The 14451-nt window shown below is 39.0% G+C and overlaps 1 protein-coding gene across 5 annotated transcripts in view; it reads left to right on the top strand.

Moving 5' to 3' along the window:
* Nucleotides 1-14451, top strand: part of SUGCT (succinyl-CoA:glutarate-CoA transferase) — a 337147-nt gene that overhangs the window by 171177 nt on the left and 151519 nt on the right. For all 5 annotated transcript variants that reach the window (XM_081932604.1, XM_081932608.1, XM_081932606.1 and 2 more), the window contains exons 10-11: nucleotides 7953-8024; nucleotides 9818-9915. In XM_081932604.1, coding sequence (XP_081788730.1) covers nucleotides 7953-8024; nucleotides 9818-9915 — 170 coding nt within the window. The remainder of the gene's footprint in view (nucleotides 1-7952; nucleotides 8025-9817; nucleotides 9916-14451) is intronic.

The following is a 14451-nucleotide window of genomic DNA, read 5'->3' as shown; positions in this document are numbered from 1 at the left end:
ATTCCAGTCTTCCCAATAGTCCTTAAGAAGTGGGAATATGGCAAATGAACTAAGCTATAGAAAAAGAGTTTTTCCCAAGTTGAAAGAATAATAGAAAAGTAGACTTAATACACCAGTTTCAACTTTAAAAATAATTTAGTAAATCTTACAGCAAGAATCTCTATATGTATGCTATAAATCAGACTGTAAAACACAAGCTGTCATTGGAGCATATGTTAACCAAACTCAATGGGATTGTTTCATTTCCCACCTTTGCTTTTTCTTGGCAGCAATTTGTCTCGATGGCACTACATTTCATATCTTTCACTGCTGAAGATACATTTCAGTTCAAAATCTCAAGACAAAAAAACCTTCAACTTTTATGATTGTCCAGATGTGATTCAGGTCCAGCTGTGAAAGTAATATGCAGAACAAGCAGTAATGGTATTGTAGTTTTAATACAGTGGCTGAATTGCATCTCTAGTGTCTTGTGTTTGCATTAGTTGTTTTTGCAAAATTTATTTCTACTTGAAGTGCTGTAGTTAGGAGAATCTGCTAATTGCGGATTTGCTGAAATATTATACAGTAATCATTCTGGGTTTGGAATTGCCTGTTTTCTATTGTTAGCAGCAGTGAAGTCTCAGATTAGACTTCTCTTTGAGAAAACAGCCAAGGTTTTATATAGCACTTTAAAAAATATTTTGATTCTGTCTTAATTTTTTAATTTTCAAAACCCCTGCATTTAATATTGCATAAACACCTATGATGATGTATACTACAACATAATATACAAATATACAGTAACAACAAGCCTTGGTTTATAGTGCCGTGCCAAAGGGGAAGCCTACAGGAAAGAAGATAGAAAGCTTTATAATCAAGCCAGAAATATATTAACAAGGGAAATCCAAGCAGAAAAAAGAAGCTACTCTAAAAAGCTGAACGATTAGTACTCAACAAACCAGTTTTCCAGCAAATATGTGGAAAGCTCTTAAAAATATCACAGGATACAGCAAACCTCCTTCCCATGCAGAAGGAAATCCACAACTGGCACATAGCCTGAATGTGTTTTATTGTAGATTTGAGAGGAAAGCACTGTCATCTATCTTCACCACCTCCATATCAGATATATTAACAACAGCCAAGCCTCCTAGAACTGACCATATTTCTTTGGGCCCACCATCTCTGGTGATTACAGAAAATGATGTGCACGGTCTATTTCACAAACAAAAATGTGGAAAACATTGCTTAAAAGCTTTGCTGACCAATTGGCCGCCATCCTCACCCACATCTTTAATCAATCACTACAGATGTGCTAGGTTCCTTCTTGCTTCAAACACTCTACTATCACCCCAGTGCCCAAGAAACCTTCCATCCAAGAACTGATTACAGATCAGTTGTTCTGACATACGTAGTTATGAAAACCTTTGAAAGGCTAGTGTCAGCCCATCTGAAAGCCATCATGGATCTGCTGTTAGACCCCTTGCAATTTCCCTACCGAGGAAATAGATTGGCAGATGATTCTGTCCATATGGCTGTACACTACATCCTATAACATCTTGAATCTCCAAAGACCTATGCAAGAGTCCTTTTTGTACACTCGTCATTCAATACCATCATTCCAGATATTCTTCTAGCTAAACTAAATCATGACCATACTTGTAAATATATATTTTTAAATTTTTTACATTTTGTTTATAACACCTAACATAACACCTTTGCAACACATTATACTTATTTTACATATTCATTGTGTTTCTTTTATCTGTACATGTAAATCTTACTATACTATACTACACTACACTACACTAGAAACACACACACACACACACACACACACACACACACACACACACACACACACACACACACACACACACACACACACACACACACACACACACACACACATATATATATATATATATATATATATATATATATATATATATATATATATATCCAAGACAATCTCAATCTTACACGGGAAAAGACCCGAATACAACAAGACCAGCATACCTACACCCGTGAAAATCTACGAAAACACATATATATATAAATATATATACACACATTCACACACATACATATATACATACACATATACATATTTTATTACATATAATTTTTCTATCAGTTTCTATATTTAACAACCTTTTCAGAGTATAAGATGCACCAAGGTTTTGAAGAAGCAAATAAAAAAGTAGGTAGGTAGATAGAGGATAGAGAGAGATAGAGAAATACAGTAGGTAGATAAAGGGATAGAGAAAGAGAAATAGAGAGATAGAGAAATACAGTAGGTAGGTAGGGAGAGAGAGTGTAGGTAGGTAGGGAGAGGGATAGAGAGAGAGAAACAGAAAGAGATAGAGAGAGATAAATACAGTAGATAGGGAGAGAGAGTAAGTAGGTAGGTTGGTAGGTAAAGGGATAGAGAGAGATAAATACAGTAGAGAGAGAGAGAGAGAGTAGGTTGGTACGTAGGTAGATAGAGGGGGGGAGAGAAATACAGTAGGTAGTTAGGGAGAGAGAGAGAAGGTAGGGAGAGAGAGGGAGAGAGAGAGAGAAATATAGTAGGTAGGTAGAGAGAGAGAGGGTAGGTAGGTAGGTAGGTAGATGTTTCCAGGTGTATTTATCCATGTGCTGGAGAAGGAAATCGCTGACAATCTGCAGCACCTAACAGTTTGTTTCTGCTGGCACAGCACTTGATCAATGTAATTCTCATCAATCAGTTAAAAAGCTTTCCAAAAGGAAAAAAAAAAAGGTTTTGCGCTCTGTAAACCTCCCCAAAACGGTCCGTTTTTCATGAAAATGGGCCCGTTTTTTTAAAAAAGAGGCATGAATAGCCTTGTGGGGGCTTGCAGAGTGCTCCTGGGGCGGGGCTAAAAACAAGCACAAAACGGCCCATTTTTTGCGAAAACAGGCTCTTTTTTGTCAAAACAATTGCATGCATAGCCTTATGGAGGCTTATAGAGTGCTGTTGTGGACTGGGGGGGGGGTGTCCTGTGTTTTGCTCATTTCTGCCCTCCCCAGCCCCCAGGAGCTCTCTGAAAGCCTCCATAAGGGTATTCACAGCCATTTTGGTGAAGGGTCGGGGCTTTGGGAGGCAAAAAATGCTGCATTCGATGTATAAGACACACCCAGATTTTCAACCTCTTTTTTGAGGAAAAAAGGTGTGCTCTTATACTCCGAAAAATGCGGTACATTTAAATCATCTTAGATCATTTTATTTCCTACTATTTATTGTCTTACGTCTATTTTATATTTCCACCTTTTATTTCATTTTCCGGTTTTGTCATTGTTTTTAATTTTTTAGTCTTTCTTCTTTTCTTTATTGTTTTCCTACTTTTTTTCCTCTAGTCAATTATACCATAACTCCCAAACTGAGTAATATTTGTATTCTTCTTTGTCTTTTAATTGTTTCCTAAGCCTATCCATCTCGGCGCATTCCAGTATTTTTTTAACTACATTTTCTTGGGTTGGTGTGTATTTATTTTTCCAATTCTGTGCAAATGAAATTCTCACTGCCGTGATTATATGTAAAATTAAATACTTGGTATTTTTATTGTAATTTCCCTGTCAGGCCTGTAGTTATGTTTCTTTTTAGGATCTTTGGCCTGCCACACTTTTTATTAATTTCCTATGCTGTTTCATTAGTGTAGTAGTTGGGAGGGGGGAATAGAAAGGAGTAGGATTGTGGAATGTATTGTTGACATTCTTTTATAGAAGCCAAGGTCATCTTTTGTCTCCGCACCTGGACACCTGACCGGAAGCAGAGGGGTGTAGATGCCAGTGTGGAAGATGATGATTGGAATATGTGATGGATTTGTGGGTGTGGGGATAGATCATGAACTTTCAACTGGGTGGAATTCCAGGAAGAACATTAGAGTTGGAATACCATAGACGTGCTAACTTGCCTGCATGAATAAATTGGACCTTTAAGGATAACTTTGCCTTGGACAATGTTTTAATTCTGCATGGTATTTAGAACGCCTGACATTCCCTTTATAATTCCTAGTAAAAATAATTCCGGTTTTAATTCTATTTGGTGCGTAGCAATCTCTTCCAGCCAACCTTTTATTTTTCTCCAATATTTTTTGCCGATGCACACATCCACTACATATGATAGTATGTTCCGTGTTGTTACTTGTACTTCCAACACATAGGAGAGCATTCTGAGAACATTCTTTCAATTCTTACCGGTGGGAGATGCCATCTGTAAAACATCTTATATAGGCTCTCTCTGTATGCCATTGCCATCATTAATTTATAATTTGATTCCCAATTTTTTTCCCAATCAGCCAATTCTATAGTATATCCAAAATTTGTTGCCCATGTTATCATAGTTTCTTTCACGACTTCTTCCATTTTGAATCTTAATAAATGTATGTATGTATGTACGTACGTACTCACGCACGCACGCACGCACGCACACACACACACACACACACACACACACACACAATTTCTCTTCGGTTCCCTGTAGAATTTTATCCAATTCTTGTGGCTCCTTATAAAATCCATCTCTTTCTTTATCTTTTTTGTACCTCACCTGTATCTGTCCACCAATCTATATCTATTCCCTCATTCTTTAATTCTTGCCTTGTTTTTAACCTCTCTTGCTTATCTAGCAGTTACGTGCAGTCAGGTGAGGCAAGTGAGGCACAGCCTCATCTCTCTCATCATGAAAAGAAGAAAAATGTAAAAGGAAAAAGCTGAGCTAGTTGCTGCCTCACCGTGGATGATTCTGCTTAACTGTTAAAAAAAGCCTCTAAAAAAGTGCCCGCTACTATGAGGAAGGAGACTGCATGCCTCATCTAGTCTGACTTTAGGCGTTTTATGATCACTCAATGTTAAGCAAGGGTTAAAAGCCTAAAAGTTCCTGACATAGATGAGGCACGCAGTTCTCCTGCCTCATAGTAGAGGGTGCTTTTTAGAGGCTTTTTTTAACAGTTAAGCTGAGTCATCCACGGAAGCCAGGCAAAGAGCCATGCTGTCGCACACACACTTTCCCCCAGCCTCTTTCTTTTGGAAGGCTTGAATCGGCTCCCCTCCAGCTTCTCTGCCTTTCGTCTCACCCCAGCCTGCCAGCAGGAGGTAAGTGGGTGGGCTTTATTGCGTTCCAGGCATTTCCCACCCAGACAGCAGGCTGCATTTGCAATGGTAGAGATGTTTGGGGAAGGCAGCAGAGGAATGGGGGGGGGGGGGGATGGCAGAGGAGCTCCTTTCAAGCCACTGGAAAAGATATCCAATCCAACTTGTGTATGTGTGTGTGTTTGAGAGAGTGGAAGGAAGGGAGAGAGGGAGGAAGGAGGGGAAGGGAGAAGAAAAAGAAAATGAAAAAAGGAAACTTATTTCACAAAGGAGAAAAACAAATGCTGCCATTTTAAATCAGAACTGAGCATGCCTGGCTGTGGAATTCTGGGAGTTGAAGTCCACAAGTCTAAAAATATTCTAAACCCACCACTGTGTCAGTGCCTCACCAGCCATAAACCTCACCGCATGTCACTGTTATCTAGTATATCTTCGTATCTTATTATTTTATTTATATCCAATACATTCAGATAGATCAATGCTTCCATAGTGAATAACCAAATTGGGATTTGGTTGTAATGTTTTCTTTTGATTTTTTTGACCAAATTTGAAGTAAAGCATTTCTAATTTGATGCCTTTGGAAGTAACTGGAGATTTTGTCTTTCCCATCCCAAATAAAGGTATACCAACCCAATTCTAAATTATATCCTTCTATTGTTAGTAGGAGTTCAAAACCTCCTTTTTTCCTTCTGTCCTGTAGCAGTTTTAATTTAATTCATGGTTTTTTTCCTAATCAGATAAATCGTACTGTTAATTTATTTAGATCTATGAAAAAAAATTCCCTAGGTTGATTGTACCACTTGAAATAGAAACAAAATTTTAGGTAGGATATTCATTTTGACTATAGCAATTCTTCCCATTAATGATATTTGCAGTTTCCTCCAATTTTCCAAATCTTTTTTAATTTTCCAGATCATTTTCTCATAATTATCTTCCTTAATTGTTGAACATTTTCCTGTCAGCCAAATTCCTAAACATTTAACCTTTTTTACTGTCTGCATTCCCATAATTTTCTCTAATTCTTGCTCTTCTTTTTGGTGAGATTTTTCATAATAATCTTTGTTTTATTCTTGTTGATTTTAAGTCCCCCTACTCTACTGAATTCCTCTATTTTTTGGATTAATTTAGTTCCTTTCTAACGGCTCCTCTAGTATAAATACCATGTCATCTGCAAATGCCTGCGTTTTGTATTCCTCATTTTTTAATTTTTAGTCCCTTTATTTCTTGATTATTTCTAATTTCTATTAATAGGACCTCCAGTGTTAATGTAAATAATAAGTGTGAAAGTGGACGTCCTTGTCTCACTCCTTTCCAAATTTTAAATTCTTCTGTGGTGTCCCCATTTATTATTATTTTTGCTGTCTGGGCTGAATATATTGTTTCTATCATCTTTATAAAATTATCTCCAAATCTCATCTTTTTTAACTGAATACTAACGAACTGCCAATTTAAATTGTCAAAGGCCTTTTGGGCATCTAGAAAGACCAATGCTGCCTGTTTCCCTGGCTTCTCTTCGTAGTATTCTAGTGTGTTCATAATTACTCTCATATTGTTTTTTAACTGATGTTTCGGCAAAAAAAAACATTTGATCTGTATGAATAATTTTGTTTAATATTTTTTTTATTCGTTCTGCCATTATTGATGTGAAAATTGTATAGTCTGCATTTAGTAATGAAATTGGTGTATCATTTTTTATTTGTTGATGGTCCGTGTTAAGGTTTTCATCCTGGTTCTTGCCTTCCAATCTGTGAGAGGGTCATCAAAGCGTTTCCTTGGGGCTGTCATAAACACATTGTGATCTCTCAGCAAGTGGGAATCAACATTATGCAAAGTGACCATCCAGACAGCCGCTTTGTTCTCCAATGCCATAGTGACAGCTCTCACTTTGGCATCCTCCGATGGGAAATCTCCATATTGCTGCATGTAGTTCCAAATCTGAACTAAAAAAAAACCCAGTTCTTTGGGATCTCCTCCTTACTTCACTCCAAGAGGAGGAATCTTTGGAATCTTTGCAGGGCCCCACTCCCCCCTTGGAGGGGCTCGAACAGCTGCTGCTGCTGCTGGGGCACCTTCATCTTGAACAGCTCCGATGGCTGCCTCCAGGGCTGTCTCAGGGTTAGACAGGTTGTCTGCTCATCCCTTCGCCTGCTCGGCTAATCCAATCTCCCTTTCAGGAAGGCTTTCGTGGAAACGGCGCTTTTCCCAAGCTTCCTGAAGAAGGTGTAGAACGTGGGTCATCATGAGATCCTCTGCACGTCAGAACAAACTAGACACAAGGACATTTTTCCTCCCATACCATCATGCTGCTAAACAACTAATTCCCACAACACTGTCAAACTATCTAAAAAGGCAGAGTTACCATCATTATTCTCATTTTCCCTATTACCTATCTCCTGATCTTCTTATGACTATAACTTATGCACCGGAAACAAATTCCTTGTGCCTAATAATACTTGGCCACTGTAGTCTAATTATCAAGTGATGAATATGCATATGTGAACCATCTTTTAGTGACTCTAAATTTCAGTGCATTTATATATCTGCATAATTTGTAGCACTGATGAAAATATCTAAAACTGAAGTAGCATAATCTTATTGACATAAAATAAAAATGTTGTTTAATTTGTTTTGTTGATAGGAGCTAAACCAAAAAAAGTTATTTAAATAAACGATATATAGTTGGAGGAATTGTTTGTAATGATTTCAGAAAAAAGTAGACGAGGACATAAAATTTCATTCACACTTTGTATTCAGTTTTTATAAATTTTGATTTTCCTGCAAAAACATGAAAGTGCACATGTAAGTAATTGATGGTTCAGGCAAGATAAAAAAATATTAATGTAGAGTGTGTGTGTTGATTATGATTTGATCTGTCTGTTTTCTAGGCTTTCAGAACAAAAGATGGATACATTGTAGTAGGAGCAGGAAATAATCAACAGTTTGCTACTGTTTGCAAGGTATGATATTCAGAAAATAAAATAACTTACTGTATTTATCGGTGTATAACACGCACAGGCGTATAACACGCACAGGCGTATAACACGCCTTCATTTTAAGAGGGAAATTTCAGGAAAAAAATTTAAATTTCAAATAAAGAACTTTGAAGCAAAATAAGGGTAGCTCAGAACTTTTTTTTTATTAACTTTTAGTCGGGAGTCCGGGGAGAGGAGAGACGGCTCATCCAGTCTCTCCTTCTCTCACCCACACCCCGGTGTCTAAAGCGCTTCCTTTCGCCCGCCCGAGCTCTTCCGTGGGCGAAAGAAAGCGTTTTAGTCGGGTGTCGGGGAGAGGAGAGACGGCTCATCCATTCTCTCCTCCTCTCGCCCACACCCCGCTGAGTAAAGCGCTTCCTTTCGCCCGCATGAGCTCTTCCACGGGCGAAAGAAAGCATTTTAGTCGGGTGTCCGGGGAGAGGAGAGAATATTCAGCCAGTCTCTCCTCCTCTCGCCCACACCCCGCTGAGTAGCGCTCCGCGATCCTTTTCTGTGCATCTGGCGTTTAGATAGATAGCCGGATGTTTTAAACGCCAGGCGCACAGAAAAGCAGCTGCTGTTGGGGCAAAGCGCTCTGCGATCCTTTTCTGTGCGCCTGGCGTTTAGATAGATAGCTGGATGTTTTAAACGCCAGGCGCACAGAAAAGCAGCTGCTTTTGGGGTGAAGCGCTCCGCGATCCTTTTCTGTGTGCCTGGCGTTTAGATAGATAGATATATCGGCGTATAACACGCATACATCATTTGCCCCCTATTTTTCGGGGAAAAAAGTGCGTGTTATACGCCAATAAATACGGTATTTCTTTGTTTCTTTGACTTACTAGCAATTAATGAGTAACTACTAGGAACTCTGGTGGTGCAGTGATTAGAATGCAGTATTGCAAGCAAACTCCTCCCAAAGCCTAAAGTTCAATCCTAATGGAGCTCAAGGTTGACTCAACCTTTGATCCTTTCAAGATCCGTAAAATGAGGACCCAGATCCTTGGGGGCTGAAATTGTAAACCACCCTGACAGATCTATAAAGCACTATAGGGCGATATATAAGTCTAAGTGCTATTACTAGTTCAAAAAGTGAAATAGGCCATATATAGTTTTAAAAGGTACTGTAATGTGAAGAAATTATGTTCACATGAAAATCTAGTAGTGGTTGTAATTGTATCATTTAGGAGTAAATGTTTACCTGGAAATCTACCTAAATCCCAATACTTGAAGGAGAAGATGTCTGATTTCAGTTTAATAGGGTTATTCTGTCATCCTAAGTGAAACTCTTAATTCATTATTTTAACCTATGATTTGCATTTTTTCTTGGTACAAATTATGAAAGCAATTGACCTAAATATCTAAGTGGCAGATTGGCTACATGTACCAATACCATTTTTCAATTCTTCAGAAACATGGTCTTTTGTTCCACTTCAACTGTAGGCCAAAGAAGTTGGTATTGCTTAAAACCCTTACCAGAATAAAAACATAGTAAATCAAAATTATCAACACAATGGCAAATATAATTAATATTGTTATATACAGATTTCTAAACATCTTTAACATGTAGAAATGGTTTTGTAAATGTAGAGAGAAATGGCATGGTAGAAATTAAATGAATGAAATATAGAGATGATGTTTATAATAATCATACATATAAATATATTTTAAAGAGTGTGGTTTTATTTATTAAAATGTTCAATAAATCATATACTGACATTAAAGCTTAGAACTTTCACTGGCATTATGTTCCTGAATGTATTTTAACTCATTTGATTTAGATTCTCAGTTTGCCTGAAATCATTCATGACCCCAAATACAAAAATAACCAGCAGCGAGTGGTAAATAGGAAAGAACTTATTGGAATATTGTCAGCCAGGTATGTCCTCAAGATTTAATACATTTATTTGCAAATTTCATACATTAATCATACTAAGCATTCTGCTTGTATGTGTCATGTGTAAATGATTACTATCATGTAAAGAATATTTAAGCTTTTTTGATATGGCTAGTATTAATGGCAGGGCAATGTGTACTAATAAAACTGTATAATAAAGGTTTCTTCAAAGCAATGTCACTAAATGAATCTTCTCTTGAGCATGTTTGCATATAGGCATAACAGGAAAAATGATTAAAAATAGTAAAAGGAAGAAAGGAAACAATACCGACAAGAAACAAACAACAAATATTGGAATGAATATGCATGTGTGTGCACACATGCATGTGCATGGACATGGACACACACAGACAATGCAGATAATACATAATTTTATCTGACTTCAGGTTGATGTTACGGTGGGAATGGTTGGAAAATAGCAAGCTCCGCCAGGCTCCATGAAATGAGCCAGTAACTGCTTGCTGGGAGACCCTATGGGGTCAAGACGCCCTGGAGGGTGGTGAAGAAAGGAGAGGCAGTTCGTCAATTATGAGGATATTGCAATTTCCTCATTGATCCGAAGAAAGCTCCCGCAAACGGCAGCAGGGATGACAGCCTCCTTGGTCTGTCACAAGCAGGGACAACCAGGACACTAAGATCTTGTGCTGGAGCAGTGCATGGACAGTGAAACTGGGTGCAATAACTTTCAACTTTTACCCCAAAGATTTAATCCAAGTTAAAAATTACAAAAAAACAATCTCCAGGAGTTGTTTTCCAGGAAGCCTGGAAAAAGTCAAACAACATTGTGAAGAGTGATTATTGGCAGAAATTGTTTTTCTAAATTCTTTATTTAACCCACTGAATGGTTGACAGTCAGCTGTTTTGACTTTTATACTCTATTGAATGCTGGAATTGGGAGCAGGGGAGCCATCTACTGGAGGAAGAAGATTACTGCAACTTGGGAAATTTGAGTAAAAGTAATGAAAGAAGAGAAAGCAAGCAACACATGGAAGGCTATTTGATCTTGACTTTATCTTAGTAGGTGATTTGGAGGCTTGGAAATATCTACTGAGCTGTTTGAAGATTTTTAAAGCAATTGAACTATAAATATCAAAATTTTATTGAACTGTTTATTGAAAGGTGGATTTGAAAGATTTGAGGAAACCTCGAGGGCCAAGCTGAATGATTCACCAACATCATTTGATAGATCATTCTACAAGGCAAAAGAAGAAAAGTGATGGAAGGGGGGGGGGGGAGAAAAAGAAGAAAAGACAAATAAGAGTTATAATTTGGACAATTGGAAAGGTGTAAGTTAGAACTATAAAGACTGTAAAGTATATATTTATAGCTTTTAAGGACCAGAAAACTAGGGGATTTGGAGGAATAATTCTGGGATTGATAAATTTTATTAATAATTGACTTTTGGGGAGGTTTTTTTAGATATTGGAACACTGGAGTATTAGAGAATATTGAGTAATTTTTAATATTAATTTGGTACAAAATGACTCAGCAGGAGACAATAAAGTTCTATGAAGAAATGTTAATGATGGCTAAAAGTTTTATGAAAGTATGACAAAGAATCATGAGATGATGATGGGATCGTCCAAGGATAAAGAAATGAGTTTAGAAGATCCTCAACAACTTGTAAGATAAGATGAACAAAATATCCAGAAGAAAGATGAGAAATCAGAAGGAGTGGTGGAAGAGACAAATTAAAACAAGCTACAAGAAAACAAAAACAATGGAAGGACAATAACGATAAATACTAAGAGTTGAATAAATAATTTCTTAAGTGCTTACAATAGCTGGATGGGCACCCAAATGATGCAGCAGAAAGAGATAAGAGATAAGGCAGAGGGAATATTCAGCCTGTGCAAAAATATTAGAAAAAAATATAGGATCCCAAGAGAGAAATATAAAAAAAATCACCAAAAAGTCAATAAATGATGAAATTCTAAAAAGGCTGAGGGATGACAGATAGAGACATAATATCTTCTAATACTGTGATTGTATTAAAAACGAATAGTAAAGAATAAAAAGTATTGAGGAATACTACACACACACACAAACACACACACACACACACACACACAAACACACACACACACATATCGGGTGGGTTTTAGCCGGTATGCACTGGTATGGGCGTACCAGTTGGTGAAATTTAGCGTGCCTTTCCCGTACCTGATCTTCCAGAGGCCCTGTACCGGAATGCTCCCTTCCCCTGGCCTGCGTCTCCCACTCGCTCCCCCCACCCGCCTGCCCAGTCACCACTCACTCGTTCGCCCTGCCTGTCTGCACCAGGATTGCCCCACCCACCCACTTCCTTTGCCGGAGTGGAGGATTGGGAGAAGCCCACATGGCGTGCACTCCCTTCTCTTTGACAGCCGCCTGTTTCCAGTGGGAGTGGGTGTCACGATGTTAAAGGAATCAGCCACGGTCCATTGATCTCAGATTTCCCCAGGGCATTTTTCCCCTGACAGTGGGGAAGAAATCCATGCTTTTTCCCTCCCTCTGCATAGATTTCCCCTCTCCCCATTGGAAACGAGGTGGCTGTCAAAGAGAAGGGAGCAGCGCATGCCACATGGGCTTGTCCAACAGCCGAAGAAGGAACAAGAGGCGACGATTCAGCTTTTGGACAAATCCATGTGGCATGCGCTCCCTTCTCTTCGACAACCGCCTCGTTTCCAATGGGGTGTGTGGAATCCATGTGTTTTTTCTCCTTCTGAATGGATTTCCCACCACCACCATTGGAAACACACATACACACACCGCATATGTATGGGGGGAATCCTTGCATTTTTCCTCACTCTGCATGGATTTTCCCCTCATTGGAAATGAAGTGGCTGTCAAAGAGAAGGGAGCAGCATGCACCACATGGGCTTGTCCAACAGCCGAAGAAGGAACAGGAGGCGAGGATTCGGCTGTTGAACAAACCCACATGGCGTGCACTCCCTTCTCTTTGACAGCCGCCTCATTTCCAATGAGGGGTGGAATCCATGCGTTTTTTTCTCCTTCTGAATGGATTTTCCACCACCACCATTGGAAACGAGGTGGCTGTCACACACACACACACACACACACACACCCTGCATATGTAAGGGGGACTGGATCCGCTGGGAGGCTGGCAAAAAAGAACCCTCTGTTTCTTTGCTGCCGCGGCTCACAAAGTAAGGAAGCAGGGATGGTGGCCAACAATTGCCCCCCCCCCGCAGCTTTCCCAGCCAGCCACCCAGCTAAGCAGGGCAGGCAGGGTTGCAGCCGGCGGGCCACAGCGACGGCAGTGGCCATCATCCTGGCCTCCTTTTTTTGCGTGCTGCGGCAGCACAGAAACAAGGGTTCTTTTTTGCCAGCCTCCCAGCTGATCCGATCCCCCTTGCATATGTGCCTTGCATTACAAGCATGATGTGTGTGTGTTTGTGTGTGTGTGCGCACACGCATGACATGAGTGTTTTCTGTTGGGTGCCGAACACCTTCAGGTCACCCACTGAGCAGCAGAGAAATCTGGCTTCAGCAAAAGGAAAAAAAGCCATTTGAAATTTGCCCTCTCTGCTACTCTGCTAAAAAGGTGGGAACCAAGGCCAAGAGATAACAGGACAACTAACCATATTTGGTTAACCCCCAGAGTGGTAAGAGGCTGAATTGGGAGCTCTGTGAATTGGTTTGTAGGACTCAGAATGCCATGATCATAGGATTTATTGGGCACCAGTTTTAGTTCATAGAATATATCTACGAAAATAATTGGAAGGGATGTGTGTGAGAGAGAGGGGTGGGGAGAGAGAGAAAGAGAGAAAGTGAGAGAGAGAGAAAGGAAGGAATGAAGGAAGAAAGTGGGAGAGATACACACAAGGAAGGAAGGAGGAAGGGAATGAAAGGAGAGAGAAAAAGAGAGACAAAGATAGAAAGAAACAGAGAGAGAAAGAGAAAGAAGGAAAGAGAAAGAAAGTAAGAAAGAAAGAAAAAGGGAGAGAGAGACAAAAGGAAAGAAGGAAGGAAGGAAGGAAGGAAGGAAGGAAGGAAGGAAGGAAAAAAAAAGAAAGAGAACTTATGACCACAATTGAGCCCAACATTTTGGTTGCTAAGCAAGAGCGTTGTTAAGTGTGTTTCACCACATTTTCCAAGTTGGCCAGGCCAATTTTTGAAACCCACCACTGATATGTATGTATGTATGTATGTATGTATGTATGTATGTATGTATGTAATGTATGTATGTATGTATGTATATGTACACACACACACACACACACACACACACATTATAACCATAAATGTACTAAGGTTAGGAAGTGGAAAATTGTGATTAGGCATATTTAAATATATTATTAGGATTAACAGTGTGCAAAAAATGGATTTCGGCATTTATAGCTGTTAAAGACTACAAATTCAGGGGACTCAGAGATATAATCCCGGGACCTATTAAATTTTACTAATAAATGGTTTTATTGGTGTCTATAGAAAACTATTGGAAATATTGTGGAATTTAAGTAATATTTAAAATATTGAAATATTGGTGAATTAACCGGGGTCAACAAACACATT

This window comes from Natrix helvetica (genome assembly GCF_964273705.1).
Source record: "Natrix helvetica genome assembly, chromosome: Z".
Classification (NCBI taxonomy): Eukaryota; Metazoa; Chordata; class Lepidosauria; order Squamata; family Natricidae; genus Natrix; species Natrix helvetica.
The sequence above is the reverse complement of the archived record's forward strand: the minus strand, read 5'-3'. Positions and strand labels throughout refer to the sequence as shown.